Below are 24,107 nucleotides of genomic sequence, written 5' to 3'. Positions count from 1 at the left end.
TGTCTGCCAGCTTTGTCCTTTTTACAGCGTTATCATCCTCGGGGTAATATTATCGTTAGAGGATTCCAATTCAAAACATATGTTGACTAAATGATTTCATTTCAGTGACGACTAAATAACGTTGACAGTGACATTGACTCTGATCTGGCTCATTTCAGCCAAGATGACCAGTTAAAAGGGAAATGGCATGCCAAAGAGCCATGTGGCTAAATATACAGCGAGCTACTTAAAAGAGATAGTAAAAACGCACAGTGGAAAAATATAACGACAAATGCCTTTAAAGAGAATCTCATGGTTGTGTTGACAAACTTATTGAAGTTATTCCCACTGGTCTCACACACTCCCACTCAGGATGTCCAAGAGTTACAATTAGGAATGAGCAGCACATACCAAGCACATTGCTAGACCACACATTAGTCAACCAATGCAGAAAAATGTGGAATTTTTCCACACCATAATGTACACTTGTGCGGTACCATCATGCACAACAGAGGTCATGTGAGAGTGCAACCTGAGCCTAAAATGGCATCTACCCAAATCCCCCAGCTGCCCCCAAGGGCCACATCACACCAGGCCAAATATTTCCCCTCAGCAAAGCAGAAACAATGATCTGGCATGCTTCCTAATTTTAACTGCATCCCGCCAAGTGACCAATATATAATAGGCCTTTAAAATAAGAGACTGTGTGCTTGGACATTCTCGAGACACCGGCTGGGAGGGAGCGCACACACACACACACACACACACACCTGTGGCCATCAGTCTCATTAACATTGTCTGTCATGGCTGGAGCAATGCCACCCTGCCAGCCAGGACACTCTGCAGGATCAGCTTGCAGGGAGACCTTAATGTTGTGCCAGACACCAGGGTAGCACTGCCTCAAATACAGCACGCTTATGACATTGGTGATCATATAATTTTAGACCGAGACTCAACAGATTCCCTCAAAGATCAAGCTCTGATGCTGTCTTTCCAGGATATAAGGCTTGGTTGAAGTGCTGGAGCTGGAGAATTATAGACTTGAAAGAGGCATCCGCATACTCCAAAATCATTTATTGCGAGCTTTCGGGCAGGATAAATGATTTTTAAACAGATTTTGAGTGTGCGGAAGGCTTTTTCAAGTCTTTCCCAGACATAAAAGGTGCTGTTGCAATACTTTTTAACTTCTGTCAAGAACAGTAAGCATTCTTATACTCACACAGCGGCAAATTTCACAGAACAGCAGTTTCTAAAACCATTAGAATTCATTTTGACTACACTTCTCTGTTGTCACATTGCCAATAGACATTCCATAGTCCAGTGAACAGAATTAAAATGCAATTAGCGTAACAGCTAATAGCATAAAATGACTCCATGCCACACAGTAGTATTCGTTTAGCTCTGTAATAACAATTTAGCTGCATTCATTCATTTTCTAGTACCCACTTAATTCTTTCAGAGTGACAGGGGGGATATCCCAGCATGCATTGTGCAGAAGGAAGGTCTGTCACAGGGCCAACACAGATAGACAATCACATTCAAACCTATAGGCAAATTAAATCCTCCAATCCACATGACTTGCATGTCTGTGGAAAGCGGAGAGAAACCAAACCCAGGTCCTTCTTACTACAGTGTTAACTACTGAGCCACCATGCTGCCATGCAAACACATAACATGGTAAAAGGCAAACAAAACAAACATACAAATAATGTCTTACCTGCTCCTGCATTGGTCATCTTACTGAACATCTACAAGACAAAAGAAAAGAAAAAAATATTAATGACTGTCACACAGTAGCTATATCCCTTGATTTACTGATTATTTTGAGAGGTTATTCATCAGTAGGTGGTGGGCAGATAACCACAACAAAGAAAGCATGAAAGAGAGGAATGTCAGCAAAGACTCTGTTTTATAGAATTGAGCTACTTTGGCTGCTTGAATGGGTAAAGAAAGGTGTAGCTCTGCTCTGTAAAACTGAGAAAACCATTCCACTTTATTTGGCTGCGAAAGACGTTAAGAGAAACACACCCTGTTTCCTGAATTCAGGAATGGAGGATGTGTCTCTCCATTCCTCAATAATGAAATCATTGCCTTAATGACAAAGTCCCTAACGAGTCCCTACAGCAACAATGGTGGTATGAGTTAGCAGCCATAACCTCAGTGGCTATTGTGAAAGTGACACCCAATTTACAGCATGTCTCTTGTCAACGGAGTCTAATGCATCATAGTAAACATCTCAGGAATTGAACAATCTAAAAACAACTCAGGACTTTAAACTTACGGTTAAAGTGTAAGAGAAATGAACTGAGCCACTTGCAGTTTCCCTGGAATATTACTGCTGTTACATTATTGGTGTTGGGATAGTGTTGTATCGTTTTATAACCTTTTGTAAGCCTTACAGCTATCTTTCAATGGTGTTATACTGAAAAGGAAAGAGCTGAGGATACATATGCTCATTATTTATCACTGCAAAAGAAAAAAATGGACGTACAATCTAAGTTAAGCTCTAATTCTTTAAACAAAAAGAAAAATAATAGGACTTTGTAAAAATATATGGCGAGTGTGACGTCATATAAAGTGGGAAACCCCTTAAGTTTTTGTGTTTTTCTTGGACTAATAAATGAAAATCAACATTACTGTCTTAACAGTCAAACCATATGATACTTACTTAAAACAGAGGATAGAAACCGTAGCCTACAGAGATCCTTGATTTTCACAGTTAATTTTGTAGGTAAGACAGTGACTGCAGGGGCCAGAAGAGTGAATTCTTTCCCTGATCTGGACCAATCAGGATCACTTCCCCTCTCTCGCCCAACTTTCTACCCCATTTCCCCTCCGTACCCACTGATGTGATTTACACTCTTGTTGATTTGCCCTGTTTCCACATTTTTCTCCTGGCAGAAACAAAATGCTCCCTAGCTAGCTGTTTGGCGAGCCGTCAAAGGAGTGCTGGTTCAAACGTCTATTGTATAATGATAAAAGGCAAAATATCTGGTCATAGGTTTGTTCCTATACTGGAGTATTAGCCTTACTTACCTATTTTTATCTTTCTTTTTTCTTTTTTAATGTCATATTACTAGACAAATTCGGTCTTGCTTTGTATTTTTGATTTTGTTTATTTGCTTGTAATTGTTTTAATCCATCTAGTTTATGTAAAGCACTTTGAGTTGCATTCTATGTATGAATGGTGCTATAAAAACAAAGATATTATTATTATCTGCAAAAGTTTTGCATTATGTTGGGCACAACACAACAAGTTAGCTGTGTATTGCATGTTCCATTACAGCTGCGCCCCCACACTGCTGTCATGGCAGCAGAAACGCTCTCAGTATAGATGAGCACTTGGCTGGATGAGTGACCTACATGGCTGCCACTTTGCTGTGATAACAAAGAGACCTGATGGGTTGGATTAAAAGGACAGGTTGGTTTGTTTGTACGTTACCTCTCTATGTTACATGCTCTTTGACATTATCAGGCCACACGGCAAATCAGGTTGGCTCATAAGGAAATAGAAAAGGAAGAATAAGAGATTGCAACAGAAATAATATCTTTTTTTAATAGGAGTAGAGTGGGCAGTCCGCTCACCTTTAGTAGTTCTATTTTTTATTTATTCAGATAGATGAAAAGCAGAGAGGGAGATCCCTATATTCTAAACCAGCAGCAGCATACATGTGGCTCCAGACTTAACCATAAAACTATCTTTGGGCACAATAACACGACTCTTAAACAACAGAGAGATGAGGAAAATACAAAAACAGTCTGTTAAAGTATGACTCGTGTCCCTATATGTGTTTTCCTCTGTCCAAATGACCAGTAGAAGATGTGTGGGGCCTCTGAAAACTATGAGGTGCAGTCACTGATGTTGTTACCAAAGTATCCCTGCGTATTGACTGTGAGATTTGGCACAGTCTGGTAGAATTTCATCACATATCTAAGCACTTCTGTCACGGGGTTCAAAGGCCGAGTTTAATGTACAGACACAAGGTAGGTAGGTCATTATTGCTCCGCTCTCACCATCCCATACTTATGTCTTCAAAAGGAGGAAATAGGGCTGTCTAAAACGGGCTCTCCTGTCGATACGACGGGCCTTGTAACTCAGTCTCCGAAGACCAGCGTTTGACCCAGTTTCAGAAATAAAATTATGAAAATTAGGACTCCAAAAACCAGATGCTGGGCCCCAGAAGAGATGTGCCTATTTGACTGGGGCTTCAAAGACTTGAAAACATCACGCTCTCTCTCGCTCTCTCTCTCTCTCTCACTCTCTCTCTCTCGACAGCCAAGAGAAAGTATTCGGTCCACGCATATCTTGAGCCCTGCCCCACTTTGAACACACATTGCCCTACTTCTATCCAGTTCAAGTCAGATGGTGGACACATGTCAAAGGCTGCGGGTCAGGAAAAGTGACATCCTCCGTGCAGCAGAAGCACAGAGTCCCCTTTCAGGACTGTTGTCGGTGGGAAAACTTCCCCTTGCTTACATCAACAAGGATGTTTATATGGAGTGACAGGTCTGTGTCGGTGAATGATAGCTGCTCTCCCAGCACAAATGACACCCTCCCTGAGAGTCAACAGGGCAGTTACACGACTGGTCAGTCCGAGTGACAGAGCGGCGCGTCCTCTGTTCTGTCAGCCTCTGTCAACACCACTTAACACTAGGAATCCTCAACCCAAATAAGTCTCTATTCACCACTAATAGAACACAGTAAACAGAAGCCTGACCGGACTGTGTTGAATAGCAAGGTCAAACTGAAGACAATCTATTTTCAGGATATCTAATACATTTATACATAAAGACATTGCATAACAATAAGCTATATCAGACTGGTTTTGAGAATCTGTACAAGAGTCATGAGTTTTGATGTGATTGCTTAAAAATTGACACCGACTTATTGGGAGTTAGGCCCATTGGTCTTCTTACCCAATATGTGACGACAGGATTGGCACCCAAATCATCTCTGTGAGTCCGGTAGATAGCTCTGTCCGGTGCGCATGCTAACACTTTAGCATACAGTATGTTAAGTAATCGTAGGCAACTAGCATTATCCTTAAAGTGCCAAAATGAGAACTTGTAGCAGCTCTAAGGTGGCTGAATGGTTATTTAATTTTAATGACACATCTAAACCTGCCAGGCTTGTTTGGGGGATTGGTAAAACAGACAAAAAAGAACATACTCTTTGGAACTACTTTCAATGGCAGAAGATCTCTCTTCCTGCAAGACTTCGAGTGTAACTTGTCTTACAGGGGAAGTGAGCAAAGTTAGCCAGTTGCCCTGTTGATTTGTAATGGACTTCACTAATGATGAAGATTGAGATTTTGTTTTCAGAAGTTATGAATCTACAGGGCATAAATTAAAACCATTACCAACTTTGATATGCTAGTTACCCACGGTTACATAACACAGCTACTGCTAAAGCGTTAGCATACACACCAGACAGAGCTATCTACAGAGACACAGAGATGATTTTGGTGCCAATCCTCTTAGTAATGGAGAACAACATTCCTCATCAACAAATCTCCTACAACCTACTTAACACTTCCAAAACCACAGAGTAACTTCTTGGGTCTGAGGTGTTGCCACTAACTATTCAACATTTTTATTTTGCTTGCATGACTAAGCTGGTACACATTTATTCACAGAGTTGAGAAACCTAAATACATCATAACAAGGCTTAGCAGTCGGCGCTTTACAATGAGAATGTGACCCACCATGCTGATTAATCTTCTGTGGTTTGGCTAGCAGCAGAACCTCAGAGACTTCCTATGGGTCTTGAGGCCAAGGCTTCACAAGCCCCTATAGCCTACAACTATGGACAAGCACTCACAGGACTTTTTCACACCGAGTTCAGTCACGGTTGTAAAACTGAGTCTAAGACTGTCTCATACTCTTGAGGTTCCTGGCACAGTTTCAGAAAAAAGAAATAAATCATATAAGAAATAACTCTGTATTTGGTCAAAATTACCCAAAAGTTGTGGGAATGTGGCCACATGTAGTATCAGGAGATCCACCTCATCTGTCTCCCGCTTTTATCAAAACTCTTCAGCGGGAAAACATGCCTTTATATTTAGGTTAGCATGTCCTCAGTGGTTTGCAACCAATGAAAACAATGTTCCTTTATGTTAGACAGGAGCAAAACATATCTATCATGTCGTTGTTTTTCCAGAGGGAAACAAAACATGAGCTTTAGCATATATACAGTATGCTACTGCATGCCTTTAACACCAAGTCTTTTAAAGTAATCAACCAGCATCTATATATCTCTCTACTTCTCTATTTGGCTAGAATTGCTGGAAGTTGAGAAGTTAATATTTTTACTAAGACTCGACTCGACTCTGCTGTGCTGTATTCTAACAGAGCAAACATACCTAACATTCATTGAGGTGTTGAACCAAAACCACAATAACATAAAATCATGTCTGCATGCAGAAAAGCATCACACTTTGTTCCCTGAAGTGAGGCATGAGATGAGCTCTTATAGGTAGTGAAAAGTCATTGTATTGCCAACAGTGCAAAACATTGTTCTACTATCGCAGAAAAAGAAAAACAAACAACTTTGAATCAGTATATGTTTGAACATGTAGGCTATGAGATGGCAGACCTTGCGATCTTGAATCTAACTTGAAATTTTAGGTTGAATGCTATTTAATAATATCAATAACTCAATGACTCAATTGCAACTATAGAATAGAATAACTATGGTAGACTTATGGAATAGTAGGAGACTCATTTCCTATTTTACTCATCACTGGTATTGGAGCGTCTCAGGTTTTAGGACAATGATGCTGTATTGTGCTGACAAAAGGAGGATAAATGATCCTTATACTCATTGTGCAGGTGAGTGATGACAAAGAATCAAAACATAAAAATCAAAATAACATCCCTATACCCAGCAAGACAAAATCTTCTTCAGTGCCTGACAAATTCCAGTTTAGATCAGCCTGGCCTGCATGATGCGCAGTGCACACCGAGGGAGATATGAAGCACATTCCAGTTTTCAGAGGCAGGAGTAAGTCAAAGGGCGTGGGACAGGTGCCAAAAAACATATACCAAATACTTCCACAAAACATCTCTCACTCAAGTCATAACTGCACATCCAGGCAGGCAGCACCGGCTCACACATTAGGCCGGTTTATTCTTAGCCTCCACGACAGTGATTCAGTCTGCATCACATTCTCGCTCCTTGCTGCCAGAAGTTTCAGACGGACTCCAAAGCTCTTATGTAAGAGACAGAAGGGACTGAGGAGGAACAGGGAAACAAGGAGAGCCCTCTCTGCATCTGCAATGCCGCTGACCACTACTCTCATCTGTTTTTGGAAACTTTGTAGGGTCACCCAATACAAAAAGATTTTATAAAAATCATGTAAGGTCTGCTTTCTATGATTGTATATATTTTGCATTTATATATGTTTAATAGCATGAAAGTGGCTGCTTTCATAGTATGAAACTTAAAAGCCCTACATAACTTACAAGAATCAAAGTACATTTTTGTATATGGGTTAACCACTTGCATCTAGTAAGGAACGTAGCTTGAGATATAAACAGCAGATCATCTTGTTAGATTCTTGTGAGTCTTTGGGACACTTCAACCAATGCACAAACTTCAGCTTGACCTGATCAAATCCTGGCTTCATTAGCCACAATAGACCAGTAATTAATGTTCAGCCTTCAGTGCTACACACCCTTCCCAGCATTCCCTGCAATGGCAGCTGATGGATCAGGAGGCCAAAAAGTAGGCAACCCCACAGAGCAACAAAGGTCCAGTTTTCAAATATCGCTTTGTAATAGGTTGAAGGCTGATGATCTTTTTCTGAATTGTAGTAAACTGCTTTTGAAACATCTGTTATTTCACGACTTCACAAGAATATCTATATTAACAGTGTGACTTCTGTGAAATTTGATTTTGTATAACTGAAAAATTTTGATCCTAGGGTCAGCATAGCCACCTAAACCATATGTCCTATACATAACATGCCACTTGATAAGATGTGCTCTATGGTCAAATAAAAATGAACTGTACCTAAGATTACACCGCAGCCAAAATACTCTTGTCTTCGCCATATGTGATCATTCCCAGCTGTCTTCCAGTCAGGTTTCAACCTATGCTGCTGCTCTTGAGAGCTAGTATGGATTCCACTAAAGGGACAGGTGGCATCTAGTGTGAGAACCAAACTTCATTTTATTTGAAGTACCCACTGCAGACAAAGTAATTGTTCCTTTACTCTCCAATCCAATTAGGCTTGACACTGTCTCCCCTCAGTCCTTACAAGAGCCTTCAGTGTGTTTCCAATATACTGCAGACTACAAATTAATATGTATGTTGTGGTCTCTCACTGCAGCTAAACAAAACAAAATAAAGAAATTGGTCCCAGCTCATGTCATAAAACTAATATCACAAAGTAAAATTCCACTATATGAAATTGGAAAATGTACAAGAGACAAATTGGATGGTTACAATTGTTTGTTGTAGGCTGGTTGTTTAGCATCATGCTGCAGCAGAGGCATCAAGAAAGCACAAAGCATGAACTGAAAGGATTGGAATTTAAACTGATCCTGCATTCTGCAAATTACTCTGTTGTCCCTTTCTTTTAGGGCCGCTGAATAGTGACATTTGTATTTGTCCAGTAGAAGTTCATAATGCTTGTTTAAGAATGCCTAAGCTGACCTTTTTCCCAATGCAAACCTCAAATATTTGCAAGGCATGTGAGCTGCTAGATGGAAGGAGTTTTTTCTTTTTTTCAGTTTTTTGTAATGTTTTCATTTGAGTGAAATTGAAATGTTTAAGAATTTAAAATGTTCTAAAGAAACGAGATTCTAATTTCAAAGACTTTTGCAAATCATTCCATTTATAAGGCGTATAGTATTGAAAACCAGTATCTAAAGGAACAAACTACAAGAAGACCATCCCACTTTTTGTTATACAGGACACAGTGTGTGAAATTTATCACCAGTAATGAAATGCAGGGAGCTTTATTTCTGGACACATCAGGTGTCTGACATAGATTCCCTCCGAGGGAACTTGATCTTGCTGGTGATTTACCATCCAGCATCCTTTCTGGAAGAATGGAGAGAGATAACCCAATGGCTAAAGTGGGACTGTTCAGCATTGTTCAACAACAAAGATGCTCCAATTGAAAGGAAAAGGTCCAATCACTGTTAAATACCATTTGATCAATGCTACCCGTTGTTTTAGCTTCACAGAAATCTGCTCCAGGGATGAAAATTTCAGGCTAAATGATAAACTAGGTGAAGTGCTAATTTAGGACAAGTGCCAAGCAAAAATTTCCCAGCCACTGACAGACAGGAACTTTGAATTAGTGGGGAGAAATTCTTTAAACTACTTTGTGCAGTGCAGGAAGCAAGCAGGTCATGGCAGTCACCCAAAAATGCTACAGCCAGAACTGAGTTGAAAAAAGGATGTGGGTTTATACTGCAACGAATTTAGCAGCTCATAGCCTGAAGGAAGAGATCTTAAACTGGACTACTGTATGTAGCGAGTTTTGATGTTCTGTACTGCACACTATCTGTATGAGTTCACATTTACTCAGAGAGACAGTTAGAAGGGCTGCAGGAAGTCTCAGAGAAACTTACCGTCTTCTTGGTTCTCGCTCTTGTCCCGGTGGATGAGCTGCGAGGAGCGGAGGACCTGTCTTGGCTCGGGCATTCTTCTCTGTCTGGTCTTTGGAGAGCTTGGTCGTTCGGGGACCGGTTCAACGTGGACTTTGAAACGGCACCCCACTGCAACAACATCATAACAATAATCAGCCCTGGGTCCGTCTCCGTCTGCCAGAGGAGACTCGGACAGGATGGTCTCAATGGTGGCCAAGGGAAAAGAAAACAAGAGGCTGAGGTCAACGGCTGGGGAAGTGAAATCTCCACTCTCAATTCAGCTTGACAGAGGCAGACAAAGGAGCCTGTATGTGTGGATCGTCCTTTGAGAGGAAAGAGATTATGACCTTGTCAAATATCCCAGTAAAGATGTCTTGTCTTGCCCAGTCGCCTGTCATTAGTTAAAGCAAGTAATAGTGAATGCCTGGGATGGTTATGCAGATGCCTGGGAGGCATGTAACCCTCACTCAACCATTCCTAATGGACCAAATCATACAAACTCCCCTCCACACAACAGCCCCTCTGTGTGGTACATACATATGGACCCCAAAAGAGCACTTTTGTTCCTAAATGCTAACTCTAGTGGGATATTTCATAATGCATGCCACCATGAGAGGAGCCCTTTTTAGGAACAGAGTTGCATGATCCCCACTGCAACCTCAAAGCACAATAGCTGTCTGTTTCTGCCACAATATTCTGACCAGACTCGGCTAAAGCCCTGCAGTATCACATCTAAGAGCTAACAGATTTCCATCGTAAAATGGAGTCCAGTCAGAGACGCACTAAAAGACAGACCGACAAAGCCCATAGTGTCACAGACTGCACTATATCCTTACATCTCACAACTTTAAGTCACAGACACAGTTATGCTTGTGACTCATGGGAGATCAACACATCCCCCCCTCAGACTTCGGTTTATGGCTCATCTCTGCCTGAATCGGTAGAGCTTATTTGAATCTATGTTTAATGTGCAGCACTTCTTAAACCCACTAGGACATAAAATTCTGTTGAGCACCTGTTGCTTAAAGGTCCTAATAATCCATTGGGATTTCCTTTCCGCAGAGCAAAGTAAATTGATTTTGGAAAGTTAAAAAGCATGACCAAGTATGCAGCGTATGCTTCGTAGGAATGTGTACAGTACGCATACCATTAGGTACCGAAAGTTGGAATGCTGGTATCCACATGCCTACATTAACAGCAAATAACAAAGACTACAAACAGTAAATTCAGTGCTCATATTAAAAAAATTGACCAATCCCCTGTGAAACGTTTGATCAGAAAGTACAGTATGTTGCTTGATGAGTGACAACAGTCATGATACCAGCTTATGCGAACGTACTCCCACCTGTTTCTTGCGGGTGGTGCAGGGCGTGTCGGAGGGGGAGGAGCTGGCACTCAGAGCCTCCTCTATATCCAGGTTGAGCTGGTCCAGTTTCCTCATCAGCTGGCACATAGACTCCGACCAGGGCGACGTGACCTGCGGAGACTCCTGTGGGTAAACAAGGAAACACTAAGATGAGGAAAGATGAGGTACCTCTGTAAGCAGAATATAAAGTTTTAGATCATTTTTCACCAGTCTTTTCCCTGAAAACCCGGAGAAAATCACTCAAAAAGTTGACTATGTACAAGGTGCAAGCTGGATTCTAAACTTCAAATCTTTAAAATCTTCAAACTTAAAAAAAAATCTTCAAATTTCTGCCATTTTCTTGGCATGGTAATTCTGTTAGTTTAGTGTATGACAGATAAGACAGTGCAAGACACTGTAATAATGACAAAAAAAAACAAAAGTTTACACATATCCAAATTCACACTTACTCATTTACCCTCACATCAACCACACCTACTCACCCATGTATGTACGTGCAGACACACACACACACACACACACACACACACACGCACACACTCTCACAGTGCTACGTACAGCAGTGACCAGGCCTTATTGAGTATGAGGTCAGTGTCAAGTTGAGCTGCCGACACTTCATCAAATCCAATGACTCTGCTTGCCATCTTAATCATATGCTTCAGCTGAACTTTATCTTGTTCCAAAGATACAGACCTAGTCATACAACACTCTACAAAGTGCTGTCACACTCTGCAAAATGTTTCCAAATCAAAAATTCAGATTTGTTCAAATTTTGAGTTTTAAACCTGCAATAAAAGTAATTCATGAGTCATGAGTAAAATCAGGTTCATTAGTAGCCTATTTGTCATGGAGTGTAATTGCGTGTCAGGCTTTTTCAACACCTATGAGCTTTTTGGGTAAGTTGAGAGCATTTACCACACTGCCCTAAACTCAAAGTAGAGTTACAGGCAAACCCAAAAAAAGTATCTTGTAAATTGCAGACACCACAACGGCAGAGTGCACTGCTGCGACACATGGAAATGCGATCTCTTCAGCCGCTTCCCAGGGTGAAAGAGCAAACGAGGAGGACTCCAGACATGTGTGCCACACAGAGCATGATGGAATTCCCTGCCGCTGGCTTTCACTACTCCCCAGACAGCCAGTGTATATAAATAGACCGTCCACCCACAGACACGAGCTGTGTTTGAGGATCTGGAGGTTCAGCCTCATAAATCAGCGGGATGCACCTCAGTCACCAAGGCATAAATTAACATTGTTGCTCTGCCATCTGAGCAAGAGCAGGACTGACAGAGAAAGGACAGTGTGTGTGTCTGTGTATGTGTCTGTGTGTGTGTGTTGGGGGGTACAGCAGTGGCATCACTCCTGTCAGTTGCCTGGTGAAGTTCACGCTCTGCATGCTCATCGACAGAGTCACCGCAGACAGAATCTCAGTGTGAAATAACACAACCACAGTGGACATGATCTTCACTGTATGCCATCTGCAGAGCAAACACACTGTGAGCAAAATCACATCCTCTTCATTCATTTTGTGGGTCTTTCCAAAGTCTTTGACACAGTGCATCATGAACTCCCTAGGAAGGTCTTCCTGGAATATGGCGGCCACAGGAAGTTTAAGTTTCTATGGCAGTTACAAAGGCCAAGGTAACAGTTGAAAATTAGTTTGAGCTTGAGTTTGAGAAGTAAGTTCATCTTCAATTCATTCAAGAAGATAAGGAACAAGGTTTTCAACTACAGGAACCAATATCTTCACACCAAAACCAGTTTACAGTTTAGCTTCTACACATCGTCGCTGTCAGGTGAAAACTTTGTATCTCCAAAATGTTAACCTTTCAAGAACTAAGAAAAACAGCCTTGTTTTTAGCTTGATGACAATGGATTTTTACATTATTCAATGGGTTTTTGAAAGGGTTTCACCTGCCCAAGAGGTCAGAGAATTTCCTGTACCCATTGAGGATCATGTAATCCTTCAATTGAAGTGAAAACATGAACATCACCACCAGTTACGAGGTTTTCACACAACAGCAGCGATATTCATAATATGTGTGTGAAACATGGACACTGTACAGCCGCCATCCTCAACAGCTATGTCCTTTCACTTAGAATGCCTCCATCTCAAATTAAAAATGACCTGTAAGGACAGTGTTTCCACAGTTAGTGTAAAAGCCCAGAGGTGATCATCACCACCATCCTGTTTTTGTTGCCTCCGCCAAACCATCAGGACAACAAAAGACCGCCTGCCTCAAAAAGTCATTTCTAACCATCTTAAGTTGGGCAGCTCAAGATCTCATTAAAGAAATGAGGGATTGAACACTGTATCCTCAGAGGCCTTGACAAAAGTCACAATCAAAATCAACTGGTCCACCATCCGTAAGTGTAGGGTAGGTGCATGTGTGTGTGTGTTTTGTGTCAAAACAGAAACAGAACAACAAAGCTATTCATTCATTTCCTGGAATCAAATCTGAAAACATTGACTAAGCCCTGAGAATAGCTGGTCAAGTCATGCAGAGCAACAAAGTTCAGTCTCTCCCAACACAATCATTCCATTGAAGGGTGTCATTACTAAAAAAGAAATAATTGTCCTGATGGGTAACCCACCAGACGTCTTGGAAAGGGTGTGGTCGCTGCCAAAAGGGCACCGACAAGCTTTTGGAATGTGGAAATCCTAAGGTCCCGATCCACTTAAGCTCCACGTATGAGGGCCCTTCCTGATTGAATTGTGGCTAAACCAAATGAGAAACTTGTTTTAGCGTTTCCATTCCTAATTCAGGAGCCACTATGGGCTAAATAAAATTATACAGAGGTAGAGAAGAGAAGAGAAATTGGAAGTAGAAGTCCAAATGGGGAAAGGACATCCTTATGACCTAATTGCAGTGTTTCCAATGAAGATTGATTGTTTGCTTTCAGCACCAGTTTAAGAGAAATATCATTCAAAGGAATCACAAATGGTATTGTAGTTTAAAAGGGAAATACCACTCTAATTTTATGCATGTAATTCTTGTGGCCTTAGACAGTCAAATCAGTATCTGTGAACATAAACAACTCTGCTACGCAAAAAGCACCAGTTTATTGGTTAAGCTTTCGGTATACGACCTTCTGATGAAGTCTTGCATGGAGCTTTTGTTCTGACATTTTGAGATTTTTTCCTCTATTGCACTACACTACATTTTTTGGTGTGCAGATTCCTCCTTTTTGTTACATGAACAACATAAACAACTCCCTCAAAGCTGCAAACCAGAGAGCAAACACCTCCATATTCTGCAAATCATTCTCCATGAAGTTCACAATTATATCACAGACTAAGAGGTTGACAAGCTGATATTCAGTTGTATTTCCTCCTAAGTCATGAGGAATGAACGAAACAGACACCAGACGGCCCATTCCCCCTGCTGACCACCCAGGGTCAGCTGATTGACCCAACACTATAGGGGGAAAGTGCCTTTTTTCACTCAATCCCCAAGGAATGACCTAAATCTGGCCAATCCCCTCCTGACCTCTCAGGGTGTCTGAGGCCTGAGGGGTCGCCTGGGGTCAGAGAGAGCAGGAAAAAAAGAGCAAGAGCTGCCCTTCTCTGCTGTGTCTCCCAAGCATGGTGCTGACCGGTGAACACTGACTGCTCCAGGATCAATATGTGTTTAGACAGCACAATCCTCTGCTTAAGACATGCCATAGGGTAAAGCTTTATAGGATAATACCACCCACTTCCATATTTTGCATATCGCTGTTGTCATGTGAAAACCCTGTAACTCTAATTTTAGCGATTTACATGTTTTAACTTCAGTTGAAGGATTACATGGTCCTCTACGGGTTGAGAAAATTCTACCACCCTTGGTCTCATGAAACCCTTTAAAATCGCATTAGATACCCTCTAAAATACATGGTGGTCAAGCTAAAAACAAGGCTATTTTTCTCAGTTTCTGAAAAGTTCTTTCTGAAAAGATGTATGGTTTTCACTAGACAGCGACCATATGTTGTTGTTATGGCCTAAGACTGTCCAATCACAATTTTTGAACATGAGCAGCTCTCTCCAAAACAGAACGAACAGAAACCAGACATCACAAATTCTAATCTGTAACGTCTAATACTAACGCACAGCCTGGAGCTACCCTAGTATTAAGCGATAGAAGAATGACTTAGAAGGATCTTTGCCTGAACTTTTCCATCCATATGAGCTTTATATTATGGCAGCGGTACCAGCTCCGAGGACGGAAATGAACCCTGATGCGCAGGAAATCATCCTAGATACTGTTGCAGTTGCTGTTTCTATCTTTTCTAAGTCATTCTCTATGGAGCTGTACATTTAAGGTGAAATCACTGATTAGGAGAGGGACAGGCTATGTCATTTGTAATAATGGGAGACAGACCAAGCTTTTCTAGGATGAGCAGGGAGGCTGTCCATCCTCTAGAAGACCATGGGGACAAGGATTTAACTTCTTGTCCCTGAGCTTTTGGGACCATAATGCTCCAACCTCTTTGTGGAGCGAGGCAAGTGAAAAGGGAATTTCTCCTCCAGGAATCACGAGTGTATCATAAAGTTAGATATATCAAAGCTGAAATTCAGCGGCATTCCCCTTCCAGCTATCTTCAAAGCAACTTGAGGGAAAAAAGAAATCTTGATATTCTTCATACCCTGCAGCCAAATGAATGAAAACACACGTATAAAGATGAGGAGAGTAAAGAAGCTGAAGCTGATCTCGCAATTTACAATCCTAATTAACCCCTAGAGTCAGGCAAACACAAATGCAGGAAACAGACGCCCCATTCTGGCACATGCTCGAGCCAAATCTGGAACACATTCACACTGTCTCTTTTCAGTGACATCCCCACAAGGTGCTGGTCAGGAATGCGGGCACTTCCACACAGAATGAGACAAATTCCAGAGAAGGCTTGACGCTGAAGTGAGACAGTGCCCTTGATTCATCTCCCGGTGTCCCCCCCCCCCCCCCCCCCCCCCCCCCAACCCCCTGGCCCCCCCCGCCCCCGGTCCGGCCCCGGCGATTGTGCGAAGCCCTCACACCATGGCAACTGGGATGGTATGAGTCAATCCTTTAGATAAATGCATTAATGTTATCTTCTGGGGACAACAAAATGTGGGCTGACTATAACTTTATCGGCGCAAATTGGCCACATTGTGGGCCACAACACAGCGGCTTTGACATGGAAATGAGGAGTTAAGTGTCTGAGCTCTGGGCTCGGTGCCTGGTCTACGCCACCCACAGAGAGTGCCAGAGATCACCATGGAGGTATCCCAATGTAGCGGCCGGTCATGCGAAAGGGCAACGGCTACCTGGCTACTCCGCGGAATAAATTACGGCTCTTGACGGTCTATGATGCAAAACACCAACTGAACCCGGTCAGAGTAGATAGGATGGGTGAAGAAATGTGGATTTTTTAAAGCCGTTCAATCATAGCTGAGCCAAATGATGCAATATAGGGGAGAGCAATGAGCAGTGACAAACTGGAAACTCTGTGCAGATAGTGCCCTCATATGGTTAACTTTAAAAACTGCATTCATCTGCTTTTCTAATAACATTCCTTCCCCTTCAATGTTTTCACAAAATTTGTAGACAGATTTGTACATTTTGGTATCAACCACAAAAAGTAAGAAGCCAACTCAAGTGATATTTAGCTGAGGGAAGCAACTGGGTTGTTTTCATGTATATACTGTATATTCCTGTGTAATCAATGCCAACACTTTGCCAACACTTTTTGTTCTTTATATAAATTACATTTAGAATTGCTTTTAAATCACTTCTTAAAGCTTACTTTTATCATATGGCCATTTTATAATCTTTGGCTTTTATTCATTTTTATGTATTTATTTATTATTCATTTTTATTCTTGTTTGTTCTGTTTGTTTTATTCTTGTCTGTTATTTTATTCTATCTGCCTAGTCTGTTATTTGTTCCATTTGTTGTACCCTTGTGGCTGGAACCATTTATTTATTCTGTTTCATTTTATCTTATTTCAATATTTATTATCACTGCTCTACCTCATTGTCCATCTGTTGTATCGATCTATCTTTTATTTACCGATCTTTTATTTCTCTTGATTGTGAACCAGTTTGTAACCTGGTTTTGAATAATGCTATATAAATAAAGGTTATTATTATTAGTAGTAGTAGTAGTAGTATTGTTACTATTCTTATTGTAGGCCAATATACGATAACATAGCGTCTGCTGTGACCACATGAGAAGCGTTGATCCTCTGTCATTCATAATATTTACATCAGGTTCCCTGGATTCCCTGCATTCTTCCAGTCTTTTCTGAAACAACCCATTGAGAGCATTGTGTCATTCTGCCTGTAAAGCCAACATCACCCCAACATCCTCATCCCGCCCTATCAACAGACAGTTTAGGTAATCCCCACCAGCCGTTTTCCTCTCTACAATGTTTTACTGTAAGCTATTATCTGCAGGCTGTTTAGAGAAGCATGACAGTTATGTGCCATTAGATATGTTCCCTCCGGTTGTAATGGACAACATATCCAACGCATTTGAACATATTTATGAATGTCCACATGAGACATTTTAAAAGGGCAATAAAAAGAGAGGATGAGGTCACGGGATGGTTACTACCAAGGTCAGGGTAAAGGCTGTGAGAAAAGAAGAGACAAATCTGCCTTGACTTGTTACAGAAAAGGGAGCTGTTTGGTAATGGAAGGCTAAGTTCAGTGCTAATACGCCCTGCGACGGACTCTGTCAAAACACCGCTGCCTGCTGAGGGAGTGGAGAGAAAGCAGTAGCTGTTTGCATTCCTTCTGGGTCTGCGTTCCACCAGGAAAAATGTGAAGTCAGTTTACTCCTACACACTTAAACCAACTATTTATGTCACACTGCAAAAAATCTCCATCTTAACAAGTCATTCAGTCTATTATTTGAGTCATAAATATCGTAATATTCTTAAAATAAGTGAAAAAATCTGCCAATGGGGTTACATAATTTACCTTGTTTCCAATGCAAATCAATTTGTTTCAACAATTTTGTAAAATCATGTCATTTTCTTGATAGTAGTGCAGTGATCTGCCTTATTCTGACTTGTTTCAAGGTATTGACACTCATTCCAAGAAAATTCCTGAAAAAAAGTGAAGCTGCATTGGAAACAAGTGGAGTTATCTCACCTCACCAGCAGAATTTTTCTCTTGGTTTGAGAAAAATAAGATTTGAAGGCTGAATATGAGACTGAATGACTTGTTAAGATGGATGTTTCTTACAGTGTAGCTGTGGGGAGTTGACAAATGAAGACATATATATTACGGTATTTTCCTTGTACAGACAGAAATGCGCTGCCAACCTGCTTCTTCTTTGGATACAGCTTTCTGGATTTCTACACCTGTAAGATCTTAAGTTTTGTTTTAAGTCTGTGCCTCCAAATATCTCTCATTTCCTAACATTGAAAGTTAGGCATGTGCCACTGATCTGTAAAAAGAGTCATACATTAACTGTTGATTTTTTTTTTTTTAATGAATAGCAGCATACCTCCCTGCTGCTGGTTTCCCCCTCCACTTCATAACCATAACCGTTGTTGGAGGTGTGAGAGATTTCTGCTTGGGAACTCGCGGCGCCTCTCCTCCTCAGTTTGTCTTTGCCAGCGCTTCTATGTCTGTGATTGACGAGGAACTCTCTGCACTGAGGCAGCTCTGGGAAAACATTGTCATCATCGTCATCACCATCACTATCACCATCATCGTCATTATCATCGTCCTCGTGTGAAGACTCCCCGTCGTCTGAGCTCTCGGTGAAAGCGCGCTGGTTGGCACCGAAGGGACGGGCGTAGTCTGAGAAGGTGATGGAGCTCGGTTTGTGCTTTACGATGCGTGGGAGATCCAGGAGTTTCCGGCCTGAATCAGAGGTTTCACAGACAGTCACAGGGAGGGAGAGGGTGTGGGGGGAGTCTCGAGTGGGGATGGAGCAAGTGTCCTCCGCCAGAGGCCTAACGACATGACCATTCGGCATTTGCTCTAGCTTATGGTGACCCTCGACCTCTATCTTCCTATATGGTACATATCCAGAGTTCAAGTCTTCTGCCTCACCGGGACGGTTGGCATTCTCGACAGATATGTTAGCAGCGAAATTGTTCTGACCCACCTGGTCTGACTGTCCTTCTGTGACAGGAACAGTAACTGGAAAGTTTCCACAGCAGTCCTCAACTGACCTGAGTGATGCAGACGTCATACCAGGTTCATGAAACTCAGCTGAGGCAGGTGGACTCAGATCCAGAAGGGCTTCCCCAGGGAGGACTGACACTCGGCCTGGCTCCTGAAAGCACACCGCCTCCGTAAATTCAATGTTGTTGTAATTGACTCCATCAAAATTCTCCTCTAGCTTGGGTATGTCCTGATCCGGCTCCGACAGCTCACAGCTTTCGGCTCGATCGTCCCCTCTGTGCTCCGGTGAGCTGTTAGGTGAAGAAGACTCTGTGAGAGCGGAGCTTTCTGAAGAAGACTCCTGCGTTGAAAAGGCCATGGTGGGAGATCCTGACACCGACAGAGACTGACGTCCCTCTGAAGTCACCATTGGTGGGTTCTCCATTATTGTTCCGTTTCACAGTCTGTCATAATTCAAAACATATATCCACAGGTACTTGTGCTTGATGTACTGGTTGGCCATTTTTATCCCAGATGAGCAATGGTAAAGCTTTGTTCAGTCAGACCAAACAGCAGATTACCTAAAATGGACAGAAAGACAAATGTGTGAATGGCACATAAATACATATATGACAAACAGATGAAGTTTGTTTTCAAAGATCAGAATAAATTCACAACAAGATGGATGATACATACTTCTGCAAGTGCTTCCGCTTGTCTCTGTCCTGTGACTATCAAAGCGGCGGTATACTGCCAGAGTTTGAAGTAAGCTGCTAAATCCAGCAGCGCAAAACAGCTCAGAGTACGTGCCATCCAGCAAGGCGCTTGCTGAGAAATTGAACATCTGGCTCAGGCTGCGCTGTTCAAGTCTGGATCTGTTTCACACACGATTGCGGTGACATCACTGCACAGAGGAATCTGACTGCTCTTCCCCAGTCGGTGATTTACTATCCACTACACCATTCATCAGAGCAGAAGATGTCCCAGGTCGACTGTGGTTAACATCCCACTCACCCCTTCATTAAGCCCTTCTTTAAAACACACCTTGGACTGTCCAAGGCATCCGAACTACACATGGAAAAACAAAGGCAACTGCATTATTATGCCACTACAGAGGATTATCATTTTGTCCAACTACAAAGACTGGCATTTTCCTCAGCAGGCATTTTCCAACAAGATAAGAGTGCAATTAAACCAGGAAACTTCCCAAATAAATATCACTTACACAGGACCTGCTTAGTCCAATCAAAAGGGATTTTCTTTATCTTTTGAAAACACTTCTAAAGACCACTTAATTATATAGAATGAAAGCCAGAGATTACTGTAGAACACAATTTGTTATTTCTATTTGTGAAATGCACAACTCAGCTAAGAAAAATCTGTTTGCGTAATTCTTGCACACCTTGGTCTATGTTGTTTCTATGAGAAAGCTGCAGTTGGCAAAGCCTTTACCATGGCCTTGAGATACTTGACACACACCCACACATACACACACATAAACACACACAGACACTTACACACACGCATCTGCTTTTGGGGCACAAGCTGATAAAGCACCCTCAGACAAGGACAAAATCTAACGCTGAAAAAATAATTGTAAATCATATGCGATGATGAGAAATCCTGCATATGTTTTACCAATTACATATGACTACATTAATCTATTAGTCAGGGAAATGCTGTCAGTGCCCGTTGTAAAACCTGCCTCTACTTGGTGAACGTGATTGAGTGTACAGGAGATTAGGGCTCCTTCCAAGAAGTCCCGCTTTTAAAAAACACTTTGAAAAGAAGGTCTCATTATTCTCAAGTGAATGCAGAGTTGATTTAAATTGAGGGAGGGAGTCACAGAGTGAAAATGAGCTGCGAGTGTTGACTAGCAAGACCACAAGTTGTTTACCCTTGACAAACATCCAGTACTGGAGAATTTTAAATGATAAGGTACAGTTGAACTCTCTCTCTTACAGTAAAGCCTTCTCAACATAGCCTCATTAATATCCACTTTTTCATTTTTTGTCTTAATGAGTATTAATGAATGACAATATAAGAGCTATCTTTAGTTTATCTATTTTAAGCACCTGTAGGTCATCACTGAGTCTTTAAAGACCGTTTCATAGGAAACAGAAAACCAAAACAAAAGACTCACCTGCTGAGTGGAAAACAGTCGTCTCTGTTGCCCAAACAGTGTCACTGAGATCATGACAAAACACTGGTGAGGCTGGGAGGCAAGTTCCTGTAAGAGGAGAGACAGAGGGGTTGGACAGATCCTGGCAGAGTCACACTTATATCCCCATAGGCATGTTAATCAGCTATTCCACCAAAAGGCAAGGTTGTCATCACAACTGTTCCCCCGTGTATCCCTGGAGGCTGCTGGAGTCTTCGGCTAGCAGTGACTAAACCATTCAGAATATGCGTATGAGCAAGGAGAATGTGTACTTGTGGGGAGATGGAAAGGGGAGGAGAAAGGAGATAGGGGGGGGAAGAGAGAAGAGAGGGAGGGAGGTGGGGTGGGTGGCAAAGAGAGGAGCAGTAGCTGGCACTGTGAAAGAACAACGTAAAATGGGTTTCCAGCTCTCACAAATACGGTGTGAGGTTTGACTGACTTCGCTTGGCTGTACTTGTGCACCGGCGAGATGGACCGGAGCCACGACCTATCACTTAAAAACACCGGGGTTAGGAATGCTTTCAAGTCAGGAGGAATGCTGTGAAGTGCGCTGATTTACTGGAGAACATTATGATATCTTTAGGAGGGTATTTAATACTAAACTGAAACCAAAAGTAGGTTTCCTCAAGTTTTGACTTGACATTGCTTTAAAAAAAAAAAACGAATTTTCAGCTATGAGTCTGTATCACACAGTCGAACAATCTGCAGTGCAGCAGCCACACTATAAAACATGAAATGACAAGATGCTACTAAAATGCTGAAGTTTGATGTAACTGTTATGAAAAGCACTCATATCTCAACATTTGGTTAATGTCAATAGAAAAGCATCCATTGATATGAATAACCAAGGAATATCCAAATAATCAAAGATATGCTTTGTAATTTGTATGGAGAAAATGTCAAATTAAGGTGTAGAAGATGAAATATCTTCATTCTTTATTTGTATATTTTATTTATTTGAATAAAATGGAAGTATTGGGTGTGTCCTCTGGTTCGTTTTCTATCCAGAGTTTCTAACTGGTGTTTTTCTCCATGCTATCCGCTATGAAATGTCAGACAGAAGCTGCAGGCGATTCCTCCTATATGACATGAATGATAAACAGAAGATAAAGGAATGATAAACCATGAACCAAATTCCCCTTTAACTTGGAACGAAGAGTCAAAGCATTCCTCAGTAAACAACAGTCGTCTCATGGTTTAGTATGAGGTAAAACAAAAAAATGTATGAAGATAGAGCCAAGTATACTAACTATAGGGATTGTGGGTAACCAGTAGATGGGAGTGAAAGTGAGAGATGAGCACGAAGGGTAAACACACTCACACTTGAAAGGGGCATGCCCGAGCTGTTGCCTGCTCATTGGCTGAGGCCTTGTTGTTTACGTTTGGTCCTGGGCTCCCTGATAGAAGATGAGTGTTGCAAAAGGAACGCTTGAGTTCACACCCTGTAAATTGTCCTGACTTTATGCCACGGAGGGATTAATTCATTCATACGTTCATACATTCATTCATTCAACCTCGGCACTCCTCCTCGCTCCCGGTGAAGCCGTGGCCACAAATCAACACATGGACTCTGTTTGACCTCTAGCCAGGGGGGAGAAAACGAGCACTGAATGACTTCTCTCATTCACAAAATACTTTGAAATCTGCCCATGGCCATCATTCCCTGTCAACAATGTTTTAAACACACCTTTTTCTTTTTTTTTACAACTCTCCTTCAGCCTCCACCCTTCTGTTGTAAATACATGCACTCTATGAAATAAATTTTACAATCAAGAAGCCATTGTCCTCCTGTGATAACACCTTAGACAAAAATAGCTAAGTCCACCCAAAAAGCAGCCATACTGATACATAAGCAGTACACCAAAATTAAACCTAATTTTCTAAAGATTGGGTAACAAAATACCCAGTTATTAAAGGCTAAGAGCAAATAACTTTGATATATAATTAAGAATACCCAAAACCTCCTTATAATCATTCATGCTCGACACAGCAGCCATGCAACATGGAAATAGTAAGAACTCCACTGTTTGACCAGTGAGATAAGGTGTATGTGTACAGTAGTCTGGAAGGTTTTTACATTTCCTGAGCCTTTGTTCAAAATGAATGACATTCCTGATGTCCTTGGTGGGTGTATGTGTTTGCATTTCCCTTCCCCGTCAGAAAGGTTATATGAAAACGTTACATAAAGTGCACAAAAGATGTGACTTTTGTCAACTGGACATAACCAAGTAGAGACAACTTGATCAGCATCGTCACTGAAAACCATAAGATAACTCATAAATGTAGAGAGGTGTGGGTAAAATCGGTTCATTAACAGGCTGTCACATTTGATATTGGCCAAGAGTGTTGATGGAGCAACTGACAAATAATGTCCGACAAAGCTGAGATCATATTGACACTGTCTGGGGGAACACAATAAAAGTGCGCAGGCGTGTGTGTGCATTGAGTGTGAAAGAGAGAAAGAGAGTGGAAAGAACAGAGAGTGGAAGAGAGACAGTGTGTGTGTGTGTGTGTTTGCGTATGTGTGAGGAGAGAGAGATAGAGAGAGAGAGAGAATGTGTCCCTCTGATGGTAAAAAACATTAAGGAAACGCTTGGAGGGCCAAATTGAACTGGCTGCACTTAATGAATGGCTGCCTTTTTCTGCCCGGCGTATCTGAGCTGTGGAGGTGAACAGTCCAAGGCCAGTGGGAGTGAGAACAGTTCTGCTCAAACACAGCTGGATGTTCTGACAAGCTAACCAGGGAAACTGCTGAAAACACACAAAAAAACAACAGACTTGTTTGTGTCCGTGCAAGAAAAAGACTGACTATGCCTCTACGGGGGATAGGAGGGAGAAGCGGCACCTGGGCTGAACACAATCTTTGTGCATTTACAAGTGGGCACTTCACACCGACCAAAACACCCCAAGCTCTC

At 41.7% G+C, this 24,107-nt stretch overlaps 1 protein-coding gene across 1 annotated transcript in view; it reads right to left on the bottom strand.

The window, feature by feature from the left end:
* The window catches only part of stard13b (StAR related lipid transfer domain containing 13b), a 68,492-nt gene extending 47,119 nt beyond the window's left edge, over nucleotides 1-21,373 (bottom strand). The window contains exons 1-5 of the mRNA XM_071925387.2: nucleotides 21,175-21,373; nucleotides 18,424-19,612; nucleotides 10,928-11,071; nucleotides 9,565-9,711; nucleotides 1,697-1,727 (exon numbers count right to left, since the gene is read on the bottom strand). Of these exons, the coding sequence (XP_071781488.2) occupies nucleotides 1,697-1,727; nucleotides 9,565-9,711; nucleotides 10,928-11,071; nucleotides 18,424-19,476 (1,375 nt within the window). The 5' untranslated portion in view covers nucleotides 19,477-19,612; nucleotides 21,175-21,373. The remainder of the gene's footprint in view (nucleotides 1-1,696; nucleotides 1,728-9,564; nucleotides 9,712-10,927; nucleotides 11,072-18,423; nucleotides 19,613-21,174) is intronic.
* Between the last annotated feature and the right edge of the window lie 2,734 nt (nucleotides 21,374-24,107).

This window comes from Centroberyx gerrardi, chromosome 6, assembly GCF_048128805.1.
Source record: "Centroberyx gerrardi isolate f3 chromosome 6, fCenGer3.hap1.cur.20231027, whole genome shotgun sequence".
NCBI lineage: Eukaryota > Metazoa > Chordata > Actinopteri > Beryciformes > Berycidae > Centroberyx > Centroberyx gerrardi.
The sequence above is the reverse complement of the archived record's forward strand: the minus strand, read 5'-3'. Positions and strand labels throughout refer to the sequence as shown.